This window comes from Phoxinus phoxinus (assembly GCF_949152265.1).
Source record: "Phoxinus phoxinus genome assembly, chromosome: 23".
Lineage (NCBI taxonomy): Eukaryota > Metazoa > Chordata > Actinopteri > Cypriniformes > Leuciscidae > Phoxinus > Phoxinus phoxinus.
In genome coordinates, this window is record NC_136898.1 from 5159041 (window position 1) to 5184486 (window position 25446).

The 25446-nt window shown below is 36.7% G+C and overlaps 1 protein-coding gene across 3 annotated transcripts in view; it reads left to right on the plus strand.

Moving 5' to 3' along the window:
* The window catches only part of mctp1b (multiple C2 domains, transmembrane 1b), a 40973-nt gene extending 16686 nt beyond the window's left edge, over positions 1-24287 (plus strand). For 2 of the 3 annotated variants that reach the window (XM_079600118.1, XM_079600119.1), the window contains 14 exons: positions 91-221; positions 381-567; positions 1186-1279; positions 2253-2355; positions 4077-4179; positions 4532-4633; positions 4773-4847; positions 7473-7592; positions 9191-9310; positions 12392-12448; positions 21752-21861; positions 21976-22085; positions 22841-22938; positions 23020-24287. In XM_079600118.1, coding sequence (XP_079456244.1) covers positions 91-221; positions 381-567; positions 1186-1279; positions 2253-2355; positions 4077-4179; positions 4532-4633; positions 4773-4847; positions 7473-7592; positions 9191-9310; positions 12392-12448; positions 21752-21861; positions 21976-22085; positions 22841-22938; positions 23020-23091 — 1482 coding nt within the window. In that variant the 3' untranslated portion in view covers positions 23092-24287. The remainder of the gene's footprint in view (positions 1-90; positions 222-380; positions 568-1185; positions 1280-2252; positions 2356-4076; positions 4180-4531; positions 4634-4772; positions 4848-7472; positions 7593-9190; positions 9311-12391; positions 12449-21751; positions 21862-21975; positions 22086-22840; positions 22939-23019) is intronic. The other variant, XR_013796179.1, reaches the window with a different exon arrangement.
* The last annotated feature ends 1159 nt before the right edge of the window (positions 24288-25446 follow it).

The window sequence follows — 25446 nt, forward strand, 5'->3', positions numbered from 1 at the left end:
ATCCATCTATCTATCTATCTATCTATCTATCTATCTATCTATCTATCTATCTAATTTTTCAGTTACTTTTTTTATCTTCTGTGCAAACAGACAATTCACAAGACGCTCAACCCTCAGTGGATGGAGCAGTTTGACTTGAATCTGTTTGATGAGGAGGGGGGCGTTCTGGAGATCTCAGCTTGGGACAAAGACATTGGAATGAGGGATGACTTCATCGGCCAGTGAGTCCGATTTCAAATGCTGATATTTACTTTTCTTCATGTTATCACTGTGTCTGTAACCTGGGAATCCACCCCATGATTATGCCGTTGCAACCAGCAGTCTCTAACATTTGACCTATAAGAACTGAATGTGTTGAGGATGGTGTTTAATAATTCTAGATGTCAGCTGGACCTGTCAAAGTTGAGCCGAGAGAGGACACATAAGCTGGAACTAGAGCTGGAGGAGGATAAAGGGACGCTGGTACTGCTGGTGACTCTCACCGCCACGGTCGCCATCTCAATCTCTGACCTGTCTGTCAACCTACTAGACAACCCACACGAACGCCAGCAGATCCTTAAGAGATATGTAAGTGTGAAGACATCCACATCAGGGTCTCTGACACTGCACATCAAGTGTGGCTGATAACCGTTTCCTCTGAGAGACTAAGTTGTCCTCAGAAACTGGTAATGCTCCACCATGCAGTACACTTCTGTGACCAGAAGGGGGCGTAAGATGACCACAGTCCAGTGCACTACTGGAGTAACGTGGTCTCGTTCACAACTGGACGACGGCGGAGTACCTCAGAAACAAAGACGGAGAGAGAGACATCTCGCTCCTCTCAGAGTTGTCTGTCCTCTCTATTCACGGTTTGTCTTTGTCCTGCCACTGTCCCCCGGAGGGCCGGTCAGTGAACGGCTTACAGAAACTCCACCACCAATGCAGACTGACCTTCTTTCATAACAGCTGCATAATGAAGATGTATTCGTGAGAGCCACCAGATAATCTGGCGTGGCGGCTCGATGGTTTTGTCTCAATGTCCACGGCCGAGCGGCTTTGACGTGGACACAAAACTGCTCGCGGACTCTGACAGGGGATTAGAGAAAGTTAAGGCCAAAATAGAGCTGTCAGAAACATATGGATGTATTACTGCCCGCTGTGAATGTAGTCCTGGGCCTCTCTGATGTGTTTTTGTTCTTTTTTCAGAGTTCTCTGAGGTCTTTCTTTAAGCTGAAGGATGTAGGATTCGTGCAGGTGAAGATCCTGCGGGCCGAGGGGCTAATGGCTGCTGATGTCACAGGTAAAATCACATGTCACTTCCTGTATTCGTTTGTGCCCAGTGGAACAATAACCAACATTCCTACTGTAAACTAGATGGTCCATAAGACTCTTTCCCAAGCATTTTTCTTGATGTTTTAGAGAGGTCAACACCTCAGTCTCTCTCTTCAGGACGTGGAAAGATGACTGTCTGAAAGAGAGGAGTCTCTTAATTTCATTTTTTCCTCACTCATGAGTTCATCTAGTTCTTTAGGTTTTCTGTTCTCTCAGGACGCCCCACACCTCATGGGTTCTGATTTCACGGTTCCTCTAATACCACACCATGGTGGACAAAGGCTTTTAAAAAGCTTTTGCTTTTACACACACACACACACACACACACACACACACACACACACACAGACACACTCACACACACACGCACTGTTTTGAGTGCCGTTTTTACAGATTACTGTTTTCTATTGTAATATATTTAAAAATGTAATGAATTTTCAGCATCATTACTCCAGTCTTCAGTGTCACATGATCCTTCAGAAAACCCTCTAATATTATGATTCGATGCTCAAGGAACATTTCTGAGTATTATCAATGTTGAAAACAGTTCAGCTTCAATATTTCAGTTTTTTCTTCTTCATGATTCTTAGATAGTAATAGTAATCTATTCCAAATAAAACATAACAAATGTCTTTACTACCACTTTTGACTTTAAGGACCCAAAGCTTTTGAATGCTAGTATTTATTAAATTAATGTGGAGAAAGCGAGGGAATAATATTGCAACATTGTTGGCCGGACTCAAACTGTGGCACAAGACACGGCATTGAGGCTCTACCAATTTATAATATTTATAATATAAAGTACAAATACTTAACTAGAAATGTATTATAGCTACAGAGTTCAATATTTAATTTCACGGTCCTCATATAATGCATATCATATTCATATCTCAGTTGGGAATTTGAAACTAAAACCTTTTGAATGCAACATTGTGTTTCAGGAAAGAGCGACCCGTTCTGCATTGCAGAGCTGTGTAACAACCGTCTGCAGACACACACGGTCTACAAGACACTGAACCCCGAGTGGAATAAAGTCTTCACCTTGTGAGTTCATTATGCATCCGCTTCCAACAGAGGACCAATTTAAATATTCACAGCTGATGAAGTTGTTCTGACACCTGGACTTGGATTGCATTTACAAAACCAACAATCGGCTGCAATTCGGCTTGATTGTGTAATATATTACATGGAAATGTAATATAATACGTGCACGTAATAATACATGGAAATGTACTTTATCATGAGGGGAAGAAATGGCTACATTATCTTTTATCAAAATGCAATGACTTTCAAAAAGCTTGCATAACCATGGGTATCAAAACAATTTAAGTTTTTTTTTTAGATACTCTGCTATCTATAAGTAACTTTGCAACTTCATGTCAACTAACTCATTAGAGCATTGGAAGACTATTAGGTTAGGGTTAGTAGAATAAGTTATGTAGTTGCAAAGATACTTAGTCAGTAGAATGTCTAAAGTGGACCATAGAAATAAAGTGTTGCCAAATGTTTACATTTTCTGCAGAAAATATGATTGGTGCAATAGACATCATCATGATTCTAAGATGCTATGCTAAGTTGTTGTTGCAGAATGTTTTGGGCAGGTTCTGGTGGTTTCTTACCGGACCAGTGAGTCAAAGGATGTTAGTGCCTTTATGATAGGACGACGTTAGAGTCTTTATGATATTTTGGCCCATAGATATGACTTGGTTTTAGTGATTTAATGAGAGTATCACCAATTACCTCTCAACATGATACACATAACATTATGTCTTGTCATAATCCTTGTGGCGCGGTTTGCTTCACTTTTGTTCGGTATCGTAAATTCATTATTCTAGTTCATCTATCAATCAAACTGTGGGAAATTATATTAAAGCGCACATAAATAAAAATGCTGATACAAGGAACTGGAACGGAGGAATCAATACAATGCTGTGATAAAAAAAATAAAAAAAAGTCTGTATACAGAGATAAGATTGATTATTCAATGCAAGTCTGTTTTTTTATTGAACATTTTAAAATTGACCGCCTTTAAAAACCAGCTGAAAGTCGATCACTTAAAAAAAGTTATAGCATACCTTTATTGTTTTTTAAACAGCCGCATGATACAAGATATTATTAATCATCCAATCAAATCCCTACATCATTTCAAACTGACTTTCTCTCAGAAATATGTCACATTATGCCATTTGAATGAGTTGATGTGTTTCATGTCGACTTTAGTATATTTATTAATGCAATAAATCAAGCAATATTATAGTCAATATTAATTATTTTCCCTCCATTGTTTAAAAAGAAAAAGTTTCCAGCCAGCACAAACTTTTAAACTGCTTTAATAAAAACATTTTATTCTAGGTTTATCCAGCAAAGAGTTAAAGGGATAGTTCACCCAACAAACAAAGACCCGTAAGACTTTCGTTCGTCTTCGCAAAACAAATGAAGATCTTTTTGATGAAATCTGAGAACTTTCTGTTCTCAGATTGACAGCTACGCAACTGTCTAAACCGCTCACTTCATATGGATTAGTTTTACGATCTCTTTATGAACTTTTGAAGCGTCAAAGTGTCAGTTGCGTAGCTGTCAACGGAGGGACAGAAATCTCTCAAAATCCGTAAAAAAAGATCTTCATTTGTGTTCTGAAGATGAACGAAAGGGTGAGTAATTAATTACAGAATAAATTTTTTTTGGTGAATTAACCCTTTAATATAAAAAATGTCTGGGCATTTTGTTTTGTGTTTGATAAAAGCTCTCTCTTTTTAACCCCGCAGCAATGTGAAAGACATTCACTCAGTGCTGGAGATCACCGTGTACGACGAGGACAGAGATCGCAGTGCAGATTTCCTGGGTAAAGTGGCCATCCCTTTATTAAACGTAAGTTCGCCCCATTCAAGCGTCTCCAAATTCTTAGATCCACGTGTGTTTTTAAAGGTGCTGTTATAGTCGCGTTTGAAACAAATAGCCTCTCTGGACGGCGAGATTGATGGTGGCGCGTCCTTAAAAGCGCACACAGCTGGGCCTCCCGGTGCCTGGGTAATGTCTCGATGACAGAGGGATGCTGGTAATGAGCAGGTACTTGTCAGAGTTGGAGGAGCTGGGAGGAGGGGGGGGGGGGGGATGTGCGGCTGGCTGTTTGATGCTGCCGCTGGGAGATCAGGGGTCAGTCGAGGAGGGGGGTCCGCTGGGGCTCTGCCAGACAGCAGGCTGTCACGTCTTCTTCACACAGATCCGCAACAGCGAACAGAAGGCCTACGTCTTAAAAAACAAGGAGCTGACAGGGCCAACAAAGGGGGTCATCTTTCTCGAAGCAGACGTCATCTTCAACGCCGTAAGTGTGCGCTGGATGTTGTGTCTTTTGTTTCTGCTGTGTGTTTTTTTTCACACTGTCGAATATGCAATAATTATTGATGCATAGAGAACTCCGGCACTAATTAAAACAAATCGTACGTGCTTCGTTTGGCTTCAAGGTGAAAGCCAGTTTGCGGACGTTCGTTCCACCAGAACAGAAGTACATCGAAGAGGAGGCCAAAGTCTCTAAACAGGTAATATGACAACCACATAACTATTCTTTGAAAGGGATAGTTCACAAATGATGGCACCTCTGTCATTATTTACTCCCCTTTGTGTCGTTCCAAACACACATTATGGAATATAAATCTGGAAAAGACAAAGGGATCATTTTGAAAGAATCACTAAACGGCTTTTTCGATACAAAGACACTTTAAAGCACTCCAAAAAGGACAAGAAATTCCCAAAAGTAGTTCAGATGACTCGTGTGATGTATTATAAATGGCGACGCCAAAATGGCATTTTTCAATTGTGTATAAGAATGTGGGATAGTCGCAAGCTTCGTTGTTTTTAATCAGGATTATTCATTTACATTATGTTTCTCACAATATTTATATATAGTTTTTTTTTTCCTTCTTCATTTTAGTTAAAGGTTTAATCATTTTATTATTTATTATATTTAAATTTTATAATTTATTATAGTTTTTATTAATTAATTAAACTATATCAATTTTATTAATTTATACATTTTTATTTGTTTTAGTTTTTTTTAGTACATCAAGTAAAACTATGAAAATGAGAAATGTTTCCTTTGCAACGAGCTGAAATGAAGTTTAATATTTTTTATATTTACTTTCAATTATCATTTATTTTATATAAAGTAATAAAAAAGTTTTATATTATTATTTTAGTTAACTATTATTAACCTGCTTTGGAAGACTTATATTGCAAAAGTCAAATGGACCACTTTTATGGTGCTTTAGTGATTACTTTGTTTGTTTGTTCGTGTGTGGGTGTGTGTGTCTACTTAATTATATTTTGGGGACAAATTTGTATCCAGAAGTGATCAAAACCTGACAAAATCTCCAAAAACACTCCTTTAGTATGTCCTTTGTAAAACTGGTATAAAAATAAAGTAATTAAAGTTTTTTTTTAAATGTAAAAAAGTTTTGTGTGATGTGTAGGGTTAGTGTAAGGGGATAGAAGATACAGTTTGTACAGTATAAAAACAACACATCTATGGAATGTGTGTGTGTGTGTGTGTGTGTGTGTGTGTGTGTGTGTGTGTGTGTGTGTGTGTGTGTGTGTGTGTGTGTGTGTGTGTGTGTGTGTGTTAGAAATCTCTACATTTTTCTTCCATGGATAAAATAAGAGCATACGGGTATGAAACCACATTAGGGGCGAGTAAATAATAAAACAATATTTTCAGGCGAACTGTCCCTTTAATCCGACGGCTGCAATCAAATCAAAATCACCGAACGAGGGCCGGCGGTCCCATGCCCGCCACACAATAGGCCGACGTGTTTGGGACAGGGGGCGCAAGTGCTGAATCGCAGCGTTTTCCCCCTTGCCCTGCCGCTCTAGGTGTTGAATAGAAATGTCAAGCCGGCCCTCATGAGAGGAGAGGGGCCACCCCAGAGGGCCCGGCTGCGGCTCTACGGCTGGGCCTGCTCATTGTCCTCTCTCTCAATGTGCCTGCGTGACAAAAGCGCTGAATTGGAGGGGCTGGGCTGAATCAGACGCTGTCACAAAGCTGCGCATTGAGCAGAACAGACCGATTCTTCAGTCCTTTATGCCCGTCTCAGTGAAGAGTTCAACCGTGGATTCAACCCGTATATCTAACCCCAGCTGTCAGTCACACCATCACTTATGGAGATGATTACATTTGCCTCGTTTTTTTTTTTATATGCTCAAGTTTTGTGCACCTTTTGGGGTGGTTTGTGTTAATCATGCTCACCAGGACATAGTTGTTTGATTTTCTTTAGTTCGGCCTTTGATGGAAGAGACAATAATATTTCTTTTTAATATTCTTTTATCTTTAATATAATAACAAATATTAATAAAGTAACTAAAAACTATTTTTTTATGTTTATTCTGTAAAAAGTTTTCTGTATGTAATATTTTGTATTTATTTATACATGTAATATATTACACTGCACAACTGTTTTCAACATTCATAGTAATCAGAAATGTTTATTGTAAATCAGCATTAGAATGATTTCTGAAGGATCATGTGACACTGACGACTGGAGGAATGATGCTGAAAATCCAGCTTTGATTTCTGGAATAAATTACATTTGAAAATATATTCAAATAGAAACAGTTATTTTAAATTGTAATAATGTTTCACAATATTAGAGTTTTACGGTATTTTTGATCAAATAAATGCAGCATAAGAGACTTGCCAACCCCAAACTTTTGTGGGGTAGTGTATTGTTTTAATGTTTTGGTTGGAATACAAAATATAATAGAATTATTATGATTCTGAAAATATAGGTAAATTATATAAAATATTTCCTTGGCTTTCAGGAGTATCCTCAAAGCTTAAAACTATTGTGAAAATGTACTTATAAAGTATATTTTATGATTATATGAAGGAACATGAATGTTCTTTTAGTTTCAAATGTCATAATATTCTATTAATATGATATATACACAGAATACTATATATATATATATATATATATATATATATATTTTTTTTTAAGAACTATATGATTATATTTGGGTAATATATTGGAAATAATATTTCCAATTCCTTGGTATATTTAGGAGTATTGCCATATAATGATCATTATTGTTTGAAGAGAGTGTGTTGTGTCTTATATCTAACAGTACGTGTTTTGGTTGAATTTCTTCCTCATATTTCCTCTTGTCAGCTCCTGCAGCAGAATTTCAACCGCGTGAAGCGCTGCGTCTTCTCCCTCATTAATGTGGGCTCCTACATCAACAGCTGTTTTCAATGGGAGACGCCTCGCAGGAGTTTGTGTGCTTTCTTGGTAGGTGGCAAAACTCTACTTCTAAATACACACTAACATACAGCCAACTACAGACTCACACCATATTGATATGATACATTCTACTCAAAGAAACTCAAACTCACTTTAGATAGATAGATAGATAGATAGATAGATAGATAGATAGATAGATAGATAGATAGATAGATAGATAGATAGATAGATAGATAGATAGATAGATAGATAGATGGATAGATAGATGGAAAGATAGATGGATAGATGTGAGGGTGTTTGGTGACTCTCGTGTGTTGAAGCGTTGTGATGTGTGAAGTATGCTCATAGCTTAGCACTGAAGAACCCTTGAGCTAAATCGAGTAGATGTGATCTCTTAGACGGCGTCCCGCTGTGACCTCGTGCCCGACCTCACCCCGCACCCCCGCCTGCCCGTCTCTGAACACCTCAAGAGCCCTTCACACGGTTCCCTCACATTCACACACTCCCTCCTGTACCTGGAGGAGGCGCTGTAGACTCTCGGTCTCTCCAACAATAGATTCGCATCGCTATTTTCATCTGTACCTGTTCTTGAACATTAGCTGACCGAGATTTGACCTTCCACTTTAAAAAGTGAAGTTTAGATCTGGTTTACAGCTGTGACTTGACGCCTAAAGGGACAGTTCACCCAAAAATGAGTATTCTGTCATCATTTACACACCCTCATGTTGTTTTAAACCTGTATGAGTTTCTTTCTTCTGCTGAACACAAAAGAAGATATTTTGAAGAATGTTGGTAACCAGACAGTTGATGGACCGCATTGACTTTCATATATGAAAAAAATGAATACTAAGGAAGTCAATAAACTATCTGGTTACCAACATTCTTCAAAATATTTCATAACAAAATATTTAAAACAAAAAATAACTTTTGTGTTCAGCAGAAGAAAGAAACTCATACAGGTTTGAAACAACATGTGGGTGAATAAATAATTTTTCATTTTTGGGTGAACTATCTCTTTAAAGAGTTATATTTTTCAATACTATATACAGTAGTACAATATTGTGAAATATTATTATAATTTAAAATAACTGTTTTAAATGTTAAAGTATTTTAAAATGTAATGTATTTCCTGTCCATTACTCTTTGATGAATAAAAAGTTCAGAACAATTTTTTTTTTTAGAGAAATATTTTGTGAAAAAGGATTTTTACTGTTCACTTTTTTTATCAATTCAATGCATGAATAAAAATATTATATTCTTTAAAAAAAAACATTTATCACCAGGTTGTCACGTAGCTTGGCAATCATAAACTTACACATTAAGGATAACAACTGTACTAGAATACTACTAAATAACTTATTTTAATATATTTTTATTGTAATGATTAATAATAATAAATGTTATTAATTATTGGATATTAAGTATATATTAAGTGTAATACCTATATTGAACTGTCTCATGGTGTATTGCTTTATTAACTTAAATGTAAGTGTATTCATGTTATTAAAAATGAGATATCTTAAATGTAGTAAGTTATATATTGTTATGAAGTTATCATTTGGATATTTACTTTAAAATGGAGTTGAAAAACTTCTGTTAGTCCATACAATAATTATTTTAAATGTCGCGTTGTCCTGATTGTTTAGATCTTTGTGGTGGTGGTTTGGAATTTCGAGATCTACATGGTCCCGTTGTCCTTGCTTCTGCTGCTGACCTGGAATTACTTCCGGCTGACCTCCGGGACGGAGCCGCGCGAGGGAAGTGTGGTGAGGGTTTATACGAGTCTAATGATTGCTAAAGTTGAGACATTTATCTCGAGCTCATTTTAAGCACATGGGCGGTTGTAGGCCGTCACAGGAAATTGAAACGTCTCCCCGAACCCAAACCAGCTTTGATTATTTGAACCAGCCATCAACTATTCCAGGTCAATAAACAGCCATGTTATATTGTGCATGTTTATTTTTCTAAGATGTGTGCACAGCTGGAATTGAATGTTTTTATTCCAATTACTTCAGGTAATTAAAAGTGGCACAAATATTCGAGCTTTTAAATGTGCCATTCCACTTACCTGGTGTATTTACTTATCTCATTTTCCAATTAAATTGTGTCAAACTAATTTCATGCCATCGTGAAATGTTGCCAATCACACTGAGGGTGTGGGCAAAACTCCCTGCAAATTGATTCAGTTTTAGTTGTTCAGATGGCGTGGAATGAGTGCTGATGACTTTCAATGAGCGCCATTTCTCGAGAGGGTGTTCACTTCCCAATTAAGCCATCAAAATTTTAATTACATTTTTATTCAGGAGTATCCGGTCAAAGAGTCAGTGGCGATATGCATCAGATGAATCTCAAAACAATAAAATAATAATTTTCCACTTCTTTACAAATTAAAATATGGAATTATTATCATATTGACCAGCATGAATAAAATAAAAAAATTAGTGCTTTTTTTGTGAGCTGGATTTCAGCTGACGGACACATGACAGACACACAGAGAGAATCGTTTTCACTTTCAGAAGGAGATTGACACAAATATACAGTCTGTCACAAATGTGAGTCATATGCGCATGTATTTTCATATGTGGCCTAACGGCTAATAAGCGGCGGAACAGTTGCCATTAAAATGCCATCAGTCTGCATGTGATGCAACGTGAGTGTTTAAATGACATTCTACACTCGCCAGAGGAAAGTGTTATTGCTCAGAGGTTGATCTTTCATTGCTCGGGAGACATAAGGAAGTCGTCATTTATGTTTCATTTAGATATCAACTTCGTATCAGAAGTTGAAGTTAAAATTGCTTATGGAGAAATACAAATGAGACGGTTGTTGACACCGAGTATGAATAGAAAACAGGTTTCTCATGATTGTAAAATTGTGATTTACAGGCCTGGAAAAGTCAGGAGAAATGTCAACATTTGAAAAGACTATTTTTCAAACTGATAAAATTCAGATACAAAACTATTTTAAATGCTATTATTTTGTGTGTTTTTTTATCCTTATCAAATAATGTAAAGAATTTGATGAGAAATGTTTGAGTTAATATCAGGATCTCACTTTTGGGAAATGTGATTCAAATTTATATGGACTTTTGCAGACTTTGGTATCTTGGCAAACCGGAGCCCAGTTTGAAATCTCGAGGAGACGCATGTGAAATGACTGTATTTCTCAGGAGAAGCAGGAACTCTTTTAACTCTTTTCTCACCAGCATTTTTGATCATTTTCACAAAATGTTCACGGCCCCCAGAATATATTGTTATATGAATATATGAACATGCAATAGAGAGACTGCTTAAAAAAAACACAAAAAAAACCCCACTTGAATTAAGTTTCATAAAAAAAGCAACATTTTGATCAAAAAGCTGAGAAAATCCTTCGGATGAGACGTTAAACCGAGGTCCTGACTCTCTGTGGTCATTAAAAATCTTCGAAAAAGAGTAGGGGTGTCACCCCGGCATCCTGGCTAAAATATGCCCATTGGCCTCTGTCCATCATGGCCTCCTAATCATCCTCATACACTGACTGGCTTCATCACCGTCTCCTCTCCACCAGTAAGCTGGTGTGTGGTGGGCGTTCTGGCGCAATATGGCTGCCGTTGCATCATCCAGGTGGTGCTGCACATTGGTGGTGGTTGAGGAGATTCCCCCTTCTATGTAAAGCGCTTTGAGGTCTCAGATAAAGCGCTATATAAATGTAACGAATTATTATTATTAATGTTGATGATCGCGTTATTTTACATATGCATCTGCTTACCGGTACATATGATATCGCTGCTGATATCTATCATTTCAGTCAGTACTCGCAGATTCAGTACTCTTTAAGAAGATGTCATGGCGCCCCCAATTGACCGTTCGCAAAGACCCCTTAGTTACTGTCGCTATGTCCGACAAGCTACGCCGCTCTCACACACACACACCATGTTCTCACGCAGTGAAAAATACATTGCGGAGCAGAGAGGAGACTGACAGCGCGCTGACAGACACAGACCAGGTTACTTATCGGTTATTTTTGATATTAAACAAAGTCTCACCTTTCAAATTTGGTCATTTAAAAAAAAGAAATTTAAACAATAAATACCGTTTTGTGAATCTTTAAAGGGATAGTTCACCCAAAAATTAAAATTCTGTCATCATTTATTCACCCTCAAGTTGTTTCAAACCCATATGAGTTTCTTTCTTCTGTTGAACACAAAAGAAGATATTTTGAAGAATGCTGAAAATCAGACAGTTGATGGACCCCATTGACTTCCATAGTATCTTTTTTTCCTACTATGGAAGTCAATGGGGTCCATCAACTGTCTGGTCACCAACATTCTTCAAAATATCTTCTTTTGTGTTCAACAGAAGAAAGAAACTCATACAGGTTTGAAACAATTTAAGGGTGAGTAAATGATGACAGAATTTTCATTTTTGGGTGAACTATCCCTTTAATGTGTCTGACAGATCGCTGTAGAGCATCAGTTAAAGCTGCTCGTGAACCGATCATCTCTTCCTTCTAGTTCATTTATAGCATCAAATAAACATGAATGAACATCAGAAGGAATGTTGTTTTAACCGCGGAAAGGTGTCAGTAAACTCCGCTTTTCAAGTTCAAATCCTCCCATGTTAATCTACTAACTCTCCTGACTGCTTTGTCCGACAAAATGGCGGATGGCGAAGTATGATTGGGCAGATCACCTGTCAATCAAGCTCCCTGCGAAGGGTCAATTTTATAACAGTGAAAACACGGAAAGACGGAAATGTCTTTCAATGGCGGGGAAAGAGTTAAACTCATTGCTGCTTTTTCCTAGCAGAAACAACTGAGATTTCAAAGAGATCGCATTTGTGATTTTTCTTATTGTTGCTTCATAGCAAGCGATGGAGGACCTTCTTGAGGATGTGGATGAAGAATATGACAAAGATGACAAGGTAACCATACATTTCATTATTTCCTGATTAACTCATTAAGACTCTTCTTTCCCCTTGGTGACACGCAGTATGAGAGGATCTCTCTTGGCCGAAGGAAATCTAGCCTGGTTTCTCTAGAATAGCACAGTCGTTCGTGGTTTGTGCGTTAGCTGAAGCTCGATGGGACAGCTAAAGGTTGGTGCACGGACTCTCAGTTTAATATATGTGTCAGTGCTTTAGTTTAATTGCACCTGAGGCTTGCGTTGCCAAATATACTCAACATATCCCAGATGTTTAAGTCCAGCCATTCTTTGCGTTCCCATAACCCTTTGTGCGCCACAAGGCAGCCATTAGCGGCCTGACCTTTGACCCTGGGAGCTAACTTGGGTATTTTGGCACAAATGACCTAGACACCTGTTTTCCATTCATAAGGACCCCTCATAGGCCCGGGCTAAGCTTGGACATATGTTTGCACTTAGCTTACCGCCGGCTGGTCATGAAAATACGCCGAGGGTTGGTATCGCTCTCCAAGCTTTCAGAAATTGTTCCTGTTAATTTATGGGGACAATTGATTTGTTGAACTCCGACGCTGTAAGCTGTCGGGGAAAGAATAACACATCTTGCAGGCCGTCCCACTGATTTTCCATCCGACCCGTCGCAGGTGAGGCCTGGCCTTCAGAATAAATGCTGTCATTATTGCGTATGCGTTTGTGTACAAGGGCAACATGATGAAAAACACAAGCTAGCATGGTTTAAAGCGATAACATTTTATTGAAACATTAAATACTGTTGACACAGGAAGTTGGGGCCGGAGATATTGAAGCGCTCTTCCTTTTTGAATAGTCAATGTTGTTGAATGAAGTCTCTTCTGCTCACCAAGGCTGCATGTATGTGATCAAAATACAGATATTATTATTCAGGGTCACATGATAAATTTGATCAATTTAATGCGTTCTAATAAAAGTATTCATTTCTTTAAAAAAAATATTTTGAACAATAGTGTATTTATTTATTGATCATTATATACAATCCCCATACTGACCTGCCTCTCGAGTTGCTTTACTATTAACTGTATTTTTATACATTAACATTAGCAGATATCTTTATTGTACAGTAGTAACTTATTTATTGTTATGAAAGGACTGGGAATTTTTATCATATGGACATTTACTATAAAATGGAATTGCAGCCTGCCTATATTGCTACTTGCTATTGAAAATAGATTTATGTTTTTGGTCCATTATCTCAGAAGAAAACTTGTAATTGTAACTCTCAATGCACTATAACATACTCAAAAACGCTAAGAACAATTAGAAAAACATACACCAGGATATGGAATAATCACAATTTGAATTTGATTGGCCAATATTTAAAATGTAGCTTTTAATATTTCCATTAGAATTTGATTGAGATTAATTTAGATCTAATGTTTAATATGATTCTGTTTGTTTTGTTGTGGCAAAAATTCATCAAACAAACATCACTGCGTAAGGGAGACTCAGAGTCAAATTATAAAATTTAAAGTATTTATTCTTGCAAGAAGGAGCAGTCTAATACACAGCTGTTACCCTGTGCAGAAGAGTGACACACCCCCAGACAGACTGAACCAGCTTTTATCTAAGATTCAAGGTCTTCTTCTTCAGAGCCCTCCTCCCACAGTAGTTTTCCATCCAGTGGTTTTCCATAGACAAGGAAGCCATAACACTAGTTTCGATTCGTCACTAGAGCCAACTCCTAAGCCCTCCTTCACCAAATGGCCTTCTGACATCTAGGTCAGAGGTTGTTCGTCTGTTCTCTGGAGTGTCTCTCCCTTCTGCCTCCCCAGGTACATAAACAGAATCTTCTCTCACTACAAGTGAGAGTCACACATGTGACATTCTTTGAATCATCTATATTTTACTAAAGATCAATGAATATCATAAAACCGCCACTACAACTCCTCACTTTTTATAATTATTAATCAAACATAATAATAATAACAATAATAATAGTAATAATAAATGCAAGTTCAAGTCATTACATCACATCATAAAAATCAGTCTCCTTGAACCTGTGAAGAAAAAGTTTAGAATGAAGAAGCATAAGGCTGTTTTTGTGGGGGAAAGCCCCATTAATTATTTAGCAAGCAAGTAAACAATTTACTAATGCCGGGCTGAACGGAAAATCTCTGTTTTCGCGCTCTCGAAACTTCGAACCCTCAGTCACACTAGTAAGGAATAAATAGTTATAACACAGTAGGAAAACAAACAATGCAATACATTTAAAAAAAAATATATAAAAAAAAAAAAATCCCTCAGTTTCAAACCCTGTCCTTGTACGCCATCTCGTAACACGGATGACTGCTACTTTTAACCCTCTTTACATATCAATCGTTCTCAGAAAGAAAAGAAAACATCAACACATTTAACTGTAATCTCTACTTGAATCATCTGCATAATTTTGTTCATAATCATCATCATTCAGATAGACTGTAATTTTCACCAATGGACCAGACATTCCAGTTTTCTCATTCACCCCTGAATAACAAAATTATCAGAATAACACATACAATCATAACTCATACACTACACATTCAACATTTTCCCCATATCCATTTCCCTAACCATATTTTGTTCTTTTACTTTTAATTCAATCAGGCAGTGGTTCTACTTAATAAGCTTCAATAATAATCCCCATAATTTACATTAATTAATAGATCTTCTCTTCCTGAAAACCTTTGCCTTAAATATTTTCTAATTAATCAGTAACCAATCAAATCATTTGTCATATACCAATATCAATACTAAGCTCAAATAAAGTCCTCAAAATCATCCCAAAACCACATTCTTAATTCATTAGTTGGTCCACATCCTCCTCCAGGCGTGTTGGTGTAGGCCTGTGGAATTTTCAAAAATCATTATTTTCCATTTCATTTTCAATTATCATTAGACATTTCTTGCTTATTAGAGTCAGAGTCCTTTTCCCCTGAAAAACACATATCGTTCACAAGTCAGTATTCATACATTTGGAAAAACAGAATCAGTTCAGCTTGATGCAATCCTCCTGACATTCTGCAAAAGGAAAATTTTAGGTTAAGGTGTAGCACCTTTCTGCCACAATAATAACCCAGGCCAGGAGAGTTAGCAAAATTAATTGTCTCCCAAACCTGCATGTTCTCTGTAAAGAAAAAACAATTTTCGAGGTTATTGTCAGATAGTAAAGTACGTGCTGCCACGGCCTTCGATGTCCTGGCGTAACCTGTTGAAACAATTTTGTTAGGCAGAAGAATGGCTTCTTTCAGGGCTTTTACCCAATTACCCTATAGTGTTCTCCCAACATTTATTCCATAAAGAATATAAAACATAAAGCATCCCCCTTTTGATGGTCGACACAACTCGATCATCAATTTAACATAACATTTAACATAGTGTCTTCAGACAAATTTCCTCCAGACATCTTTCTCTGTCTCTGAAACTTAAAGCCACAATCTCATTTCCTTATCGAAGTATTTGAAGGGCAACAGCCCATCTCACAACGTATCCTGCTTTTCCAGGTCTGTTGTTTTGTCTCGCAACTCAGTCCTCTTCAACCATTTTAAAGTCATCAATAGTTTATCAGGTCAGGTCGTGCTGTACAGACTTGGTCAATGTCAGTCAAAAAAAACATTCTCCTCCTGTTTACGATAATCATATATGGCTCTCTGCATAATTTGATATTGACTTAGCCAATGTGTCACATCTTTGTTGTTGCTGTCAAATCTATACCATCTTCTTTTATTTCAACCCATGATCTACAACTCCACACTTCCAATTTATATAAATACCTAAACTTATCCAAAAGTAATTCAAATCCACATCATAAATGACAAAAGTATTACTACCAGACGGAGCGTGATCTTAAAGCTCGTCCCATGTTCTCTATCATCTTCTCATCAGATTCACTCAGCATTTGCCTTCTTTACAATTTGTCACTTGCCTTAACCCATCTGTAATAAAAAAAAAAACCACTCTCCAGAGGTTAAAGACACAATATACTCACTATTCAGGCGGAATAGCTGCCCTAAACTAACACAAGACATAAAGTGCTGTCCCCATCACACACACTCATGCTAGACACACATATGTTAACTGCTCATTTCCAATGTTCGCTTTTTTTATATTAACTCTAAAAGTATAATATTTAAATTCAAATAATATTTAAACTTCACATCTTTCTGTAGCTTTTATATAATTTTACATGGCCTTTCAAACCGTTTCAAATGTTCTATCTGTTCATTATTCATTTTTTCTTTAGAAAAGTCAACTGGGTTGTTTTGGTTCATTATCATTATTTTGTTTAAGCTTGCCTTACCAGGCCTGATAACAGAAAGATAGACAGAGTACCAAATCCCTTCCTCCACTCAGCCGTCTCTCATACTATACACAAATAATCTTTTCACACAGCCTCCTAAGACTGAAACTTAGTTAATCATAGTCTAGAACTCTTAATAGTTCACAAATGTTAATATACAAATGTTTAACTCAAATTAGAACCATTACAATAATCTAAAATACATTATGCTATGACTATTTATAAGGTTATCTTTAGTTTGAATACTTGTATAAATTCTCAATTCACCTAACCTTTGTTATCCAAACTCTTACAAAACCTGTCTTAATCTATAGCTATCACCATGTCTAACCTTCAGGAGTTAAAACCATCTTATAGACACATTAGTTCAAAATCAACTTCTATAATTTTCCTTGCCCATAAGGCAACCAACATGTTCCTGATATAAATTAATAAGTTATGTTACTGTCTCCCCAACAAATAAGGACAATCACCTCATGGTCTCAGCTGACTCTCGAAAGCACATCTCCAATCAGCTCTTTATCTATAATTTCCATCAGACTTGTCACAGTTGAAAACAAGCCATACAGTGAATTGCGAGGGGGGGTTTTTCTCTGGTGAGTGGTATAGAGGAACTCACATTTTCTCGGTCAAACAATGCTCTGCTGACCCCACAATGCTCTGCTGACCCCAGTGGCCTCTGGTAATCAGCGCTCAACTCTCATACCTTCTCACATATAACACCTCCATCCGGAGATGCAGTGTCCGGGACCCCCTGCGTTAGAATGTCTCCTGGCCAGGAAAATCATCCCGTCTTTGAGTAGCCACGTACCCACTGGTGACCCGCTCGCATCACACAATCAGTTTCTTCCACAGAACTCAGCTGTTTTTCTGGAGCTTAGGAAAGACACATTCAAGAGTCACCTCACCTCCATCTGGACTGCATGCCTAATATTGTTAAGGGAGACAGGTTAATAACAACAGTATTTAATCACTCAAATCTGTTAGACATGTCCGAATCAACAAAATCTCAGTGAACTTTATTCACATCCGTCTATTCAGTGTACATCTATAGCATGGTCATAGGTCCTGTGTCATGGTGAAGGCTAAGATCAGACAAATACGTTACTGGTCCTAAAATAACAAAGTACAAAAATGTCACTTCTGTCATTCAGGTCTACTCTACTATTTTAAAGACTCCTTTAAAGTCATTCAGTTTTACAATCTAAAATATTTAAGTACTTATTGCCCTCTGAATGGCAATGATTTCCTTTAACATGATTTCTTTTAACATCTCATTATGCTATAATTTTCAACTATAAATAGCTTATTGTCACGACAGGCTAAGATAACAGCCTTCTGACATTGAATGAGAGAGAGACTCAGGCCTTCAGGAGTTGGTACAATGTTTCTCTTCCCTAAACATTCTCTACTTTATCATACGTTTTCAATATTAAAAATAATTTTAAAGTTGTCTTTTGCCCATACATCAGGGAATTTCGACATTACAAATTTCCACTCATATTGAGACTGTCATACTGGCAGTTTCAGCCAAGTCCCAAAGCTTATCTTTTGAAACCAAAACATCATCTTCTAGCTCCTTCATGGTCAACACCAAGCTGTTTGTTTAAACAGATCCCTTTCTACAAAATTGTTTTTACATTTAGCAACCCAGTGCTACTGCTTCTGCTTATTTGATCTTAAATACAAATAGTTATTCTATTTCTCAATAACGTTTCATTAAAACATCCTACATTTTAGTTGTCAGGTTTTCAATTACAACTTTATCTGACAATATTTTCCATATTTTCTCTTCTAGGGGTTTACCAATCTACAATTAGGATCTTCCAAAACCTTTTTTTAAGCGTTTCATTATAAGACAATCATATTTTTAGTTACCTTTACTTTTACAAATATTTTGCTTATCTGCAATTTACATCTACTGGTACTTTAGTTCTTTCCTTTTAAAAGGATTTCCTTACAACTTAAATCTTTCAACTTTCTTTTCTCTTTCAATCTACTTACGACTTCCATCTATCAACTTTCTTTTCTCTTTCAATCTACTTACGACTTCCATCTATCAACTTTCTTTTCTCTTTCAATCTCATTCTTAGTTCTTTCTCAGACGAAAACTTTAATATCGTCATTCAAATCCTGTTCTACTTTCAAACCCACATTAATCCACGTCACTTTCACATTCCATCAACTTTCTTTTACACCTTTCTGAGTGGTCATTTACAGTTGCTGCTAAATGACCCCACTGACCACAATTAAAACATTCTCTGTCCCCTTCTCATATAGCTCGATCTCTCTGTCCCCTTCTAGCAGCTCCAACTTACTGACACCCTTGAAGCAGTGTGTTCCAATCAGTTTGTAAACAGAGCTGATAAGCAGTTCTCTCTATTCTTTGACGGTCCACCAGTGGCGGATCACACTAGCCAAATCATAATCTTCATCATTATTATTGGCAGAACATTAATTTTCATAAACTGCACGGAAATCCATAAATTGTTTCTAAGTTGTTTTCACAAAGTTTCTATTTAACTTTAACACTTGTCCAGGGAAAATTATCCCCGACCCATAATTTCCTTTATAAAACAGACAATGTCTTTTGCCCTCAATGACTTAATATCAACCAAATATCTGACATTTTACATTATTGAATTTCAAAATCTGTCTTTACATCTCTCTAATTCGGTATTATCATCAACAACACTGATTACAATAGCAAGTACACATTTAACATCCGGAAGCAGGGCTGAATAAGGACGCGCTGTTGCTGTACTCTCAGCATAGCTGGAGTCTTTAGGTTCAAAAGATAATGGTTGTCAAACCAAAAATAAACATAATTTCTCTCTTTATTTTACCACTAAAATATAGAATTATTCAGCATTTTGCTTAATGAAACATTCATTATCTTTATATCATGTTAATCCCTGTTAATCATACTCAATGCCTTATTACTATTAATCTGAACCTCACTTTTCATACCATTTCTTAATCTGACTTAACAGCCGTTCATAAATAGTTCCATAAATTTTATCAGAAATGTTATTTTCATAACATACATTTTCTACAGTTGTTTTCTTCTCAAAATGGTTAGTCTGCAGATTCAACAAGTATTATCATTACTGTCTCTGTCCCACTTATCTCTAGTGTTTTTACAGAAACCAAAATATCATATTACTCAAATCTCAATCCTTCACAAAGAGGATCAACTTTTGTTACAAAAAAAATCTTCTGACATCTAATGTCATGCATCCATCTAATGGATGAAAAATAAAAACCCTTTCCTCAGTTATATTCAATCTTACTATATGGCAATACATTCTAGCCAACAACTCATTGTCTTTTCACACTTTTACACACGTTGAACGCAGACACAACAACCTTTCTGTTTCTCACTGCTTTGTTCAACTGATTCCCGCACCATCTTGTGGCGCTCAATATCATACATTTCTGCCCTTAATTTGTTCTCATTTGACAAAAACACCGGTGTACCAAATTTCGCAAGCTTGCTTTTGAGACTTCGCCATATTGACCGCTTATCTGCTTTCTGTGGATTTCTCTTTTACGCGCGTTCTCTTTATTTGTCAAGCGTCCCCGACAAACCCGACCTTTCTTTTAACCCAGTCGGACGGGTTACACTATTAGTGTCCTCCTAATTACGGTTTACCAAAAAATCTGTTACGACTTTCTTGGCTCCCCCTAATTAGCTTCAGCACCCAAAAATAATTTGCTCCGTGGTGGAACAATTCATTTCCAGGTACCTATCTGTGTGAAATGTCTTGGTCTGTCACAGTTCTCAATTAATTCCAGATTATTTATCTGCTTGAAATATCTTGTTCTGTCACAGACCTCAATTAATTTCAGATTATTTTCCCTCGTATCTGTTTGAAATATCTTGATCTGTACGTAGATCAATTAATTTCAGATTACGTACCACAGAAAACAGTTCTCAGCCAATATGGTTCAATTTCACTCTTCCCCCAATTAAACTTAATTTAATTATTTAATTACCTTTACTCAGAGATGTTGTTCCGAGCCACCTTGAGTTCTTTTGATTTCCAGTGGTCGACTCTCCCGGGCTCTGACATCGGCCGGCCTCTCTCTCTCTCAAGTTTACGAGGTAGAGCTGGAACTTACTCAGTCCAGGTGGCCAAACACCGTCCGATCTCAGGTCCAGGAGGCATCGTCCAAGGAATCTCACTTCTGACACCAAATTGTTGTGGCAAAAATTCATCAAACAAACATCACTGCGTAAGGGAGACTCAGAGTCAAATTATAAAATTTAAAGTATTTATTCTTGCAAGAAGGAGCAGTCTAATACACAGCTGTTACCCTGTGCAGAAGAGTGACACACCCCCAGACAGACTGAACCAGCTTTTATCTAAGATTCAAGGTCTTCTTCTTCAGAGCCCTCCTCCCACAGTAGTTTTCCATCCAGTGGTTTTCCATAGACAAGGAAGCCATAACACTAGTTTCGATTCGTCACTAGAGCCAACTCCTAAGCCCTCCTTCACCAAATGGCCTTCTGACATCTAGGTCAGAGGTTGTTCGTCTGTTCTCTGGAGTGTCTCTCCCTTCTGCCTCCCCAGGTACATAAACAGAATCTTCTCTCACTACAAGTGAGAGTCACACATGTGACATTCTTTGAATCATCTATATTTTACTAAAGATCAATGAATATCATAAAACCGCCACTACAGTTTCCAAGGAATTGTGTGTTGTTCAGAGGCCCTCTTCTCCATATTAATGAAGCTGCGGTTGGGATTGGAGACTCGCTGCTTTTGTGTTTAGCTACAGCAACTAACCTTTTAGTCTAAAGAGAAGAGACACCAGCTAGCAAACAAAAGCTTCCCCACCCCCACGTCTTTCATTTCTCATAACAACTAAACTCATATTACCTTGCTAGACGATTTTCTACAGACCAAAGCACAACTGTCAAAGATTTGCAAAATACATACGACTCAAAATGAATTCTAACTAGCCGTGTGTTGTGCACTCAAACAACAGGACTCGGAAAAAAAGGGCTTCTTGGACAAATTCTACGCGGTTCAAGATGTGATCATAACGGTTCAGAACGCTCTGGATGACGTCGCCTGCTTCGGGGAACGAGTGAAGAAGTGAGAAGTTTGGATATTATTCCGTACTTTTGTAGCTTCCTTATTGTATTGATTTCATGTAATTAATACATTGTTTTATATTCATTCTCATGCTGTTCCTCTCTTTTTTTTTAGCACGTTTAACTGGTCTGTGCCTTTTCTGAGCTGGTTAGCCATAACGGTGCTATGTGCCGTTGCCACGCTAATATACTTCGTCCCACTACGGTACATTGTGCTGGTCTGGGGTGAGAAATCCTATTGATCTTGTGTATTAAACACTTTTCCAATGGATTAACATTCAAATGATTGCTTTGTCTGTTGAAATGAATAATTGCACAGTACTTTTTATATAGATGTATAAAACTACAGGTGTTCGGTTTAACTAGATCAGATGCATTTCTCTGAAGTAGAGATGCACAATATATCGGCATCGTTATCGGGCCAATAAAAAAATGCTTCAGAATAAATAAACTTCAGATGCGCACTATACGCCATGATGGTTTTAAATTGCTTGAAATATGATTGGAATCGCTTCAAAAAAGTTAAATACTGTTAAGTGCAACATTTGCAGCGCAAGTCTCTCATATATGCTACATAAAATAAGAATGAGAACATTAATTTTAATGGTCAGACTTTAGTTTAACGGGCAATATATTGTTCATCTGCTCTCAAATTTATTGTATCGGCCAAAATGTTCATATCGGTGCATCCCTACTCTGAAGGCGTTCACATAAGCTGTGTTCTTGCATTCAAGTGATTTACCAGGATATTAACTACACTGTAATTAAAAATGTTGGTTTAACTTAAAAAAGCAAGAATTTTGAGTTCGTTGTAATTAAACATTTTAGTTAATACAATGAAGAAGAATGGTTTAATAAACAGACACTCAAAATAATGTTATCTTCACACATTAGTTATCAAAGTTGATTTGACAAAAGATAAGAAGTTGTGATAAATCATGAAACTATTTTTTTTAAATGTATATGCATGTCCCACACAGGCATCAATAAATTCACCAAAAAACTGCGGAACCCCTACAACATTGGGAACAACGAGCTGTTGGACTTCCTGTCTAGAGTTCCATCAGACATTCAGATGGTACGTGATTGATGATAAGTGACGTATTTTCATTCTTTTGCGCGTGATTCGCGACTCATTTGTGCAAAATCTCCTCCTCAGGTTCAGTACAGAGAGTTTAAATCGGAGAACACTCAGAGTCCCAGCAGGAAAAGGAGGAGCAACCCCAGATAGAGACTTTACATTTCTATTCAACAGCCTCCAAAGAACTGCTCACGGAAAATACACTGTGCAAAGACTTTAAAAAGGAGATTGTTTTAAAAAGAAATAAATATTTATATCGTTTCTATCATTATTTATGTAAATTGCACAAATATAATAGCACAAAAATCAATTGTTGTTCATAAAATGTACTTTTAATTATTTATACGCCCATTTTTATTCACAATCAGTGTCTTGAACATTTTTATAAAAAGAGAGCGCCATAAATTACGTGGGGAAAAATGTTGCAAGCCGAATTTGAACTTGCGTAGCCCACGTGAGCACCACAGCTCAAAAAACATGTGCCTACCACTTGCTCCAACAAATTAGTCTTTTTAAATGTTACTTTTTCAATCAGTTGAGTCTATATAATGTGGTTTCGAGTGCAAAAATAACAGCTTGAGAGTGTTTAGCTTTCACAAACTTCTGCACAACTGAATGTAGTGTATGCAACTGGCTCAACTTCAGCTCTGAGCACAGCGGGTTTTCTAGAAAACACCCCCAAACATTTACAGTGACCTTTGCTCCACTGAGGTTGCTCTTCATATCATAATTATTTTAGCCACAAGCACATATTTTATGGAGAAACTGCATGCTGTGCATCTGAATCGAAATAATATATGTGTGCATGGAAAAAAGTGACTGTATATATACGATGTGGAAACATTATTTATGTTTGTCTGGACGTTGACAGATACAGGTATGCTATATGATAAATTATGAAATTGTGTTTTATTGTAATATTTGTACATTACGTTGCTTGTTAATGAGATGAAATGTTTCTTCATGGTATATGAGCATGTATACCAGATGTACTCGAGGAGCATAATTATTATTAGTTGGAAAACTTTATTTTTGAAATAAACCAATGAAAACCTCTCTCTGTGAACTTATGGTTATGTATGTTTTTGTATTTATTGCTCTTCTAAAGTCAAAATTGTCATGATGAAACATCTCAAGAAATCACATTTGCAACCTATTTTTCTTCTGTAAAACTGAAAAACTTGATTTTATCCATCAGGAATTTATTGGATCAACTCTCAATATGACTTTTTTTATTTGCCACAATGTGCACCAATGCCACATTCACAATAATACCAGGAATGTCTATTAAAAGAGTAAATAGGGACCATTTTGATTTCGTGTTGACTTTTAAGTAACCACACCCCAAAGAAGAAAATAAATAAATTAATTAAAAACAAATTAATACATGCAATTAAACATGGTGCCAAGGGGTTTAAAGTGCATATGGCATTGCGTAATCCAGTATTTCCTCCTTGTGTAAAATGTAGATTGTTAATCATTTGTCCAAGAGCATCCAATTAACTAATCCAGATTAGAGATACAGTGTGTGTGAAGTGATGCATTTTTCGGGGAGGGACAGTAAGAGATAATGAATGAGTCATCAGGTGGAGTTGTGTGTCTACATTAACACGTTCATATGGGCAACTGGAGGGTCCATCTCCCAGTTACAAACGAAAGGTTTATAATTAGTTTCTTTAATCTCTGCCTTATTAAATAAATGCTTCTTTGGGAATCAGGACAGACTAATTGAGCTATGAAGGGCATCTTTTTAAAGTAGCAAAAGAGCAGTCTCTCCCATGGCCTGGGCTTTTAAAAGAGATTAATGAGAATTTAAAACGGTCTTGGGTTTCCCTTCTCACTCCACTTCAATAAAGACCAATGCAATTCTCCACAGTGTTTCCATTGATGGTTTAAAGAAGAACACAGATGGTTGGGTAAACTCAGCTGTACAATCAGTACACTAAACAAAGGAACAAAAATGTGTGTTTTTATCGTACTACAGTCAATAATGTAGGCTAAGTGCCTTCCCTAACATAAGAGAAGTTGCTATTGCGCAATTTAATGTCAAGTTCAACAATAGATCTATCTTTAAAAACTTGACTGCTAGTTTGGTTTTTGCATTTTCAGTGTTCTTTGGGTGAATCTCATGAAAACATGGTCAAGTCACATTTCCTTTCAAATCTAAAGGAAAAATTTGACATTATATTTTGCATTTTAAAAATAAAGCCCACATTAGGACCATACATTTTTCATTACTGCAGTATAATGTTTTATTGTATTGTTTTTATATACTTTGAAATTTAAATCAAATTAATAAATTATGTATATATGTATATACTACTGCTGTCAAATTGATTAATCGTATCTAACATAAAAGTTTTTGTTTATATGAAATATGCGTATATATCACGAATAATCAATTTGACAGCACTAATATATATATATATAAATAATTTAAATTGCAGTAATTAGACTTTTTTTTTGTTTTACATTTGATTTTTTTGCATCGATTAAATTAAATGA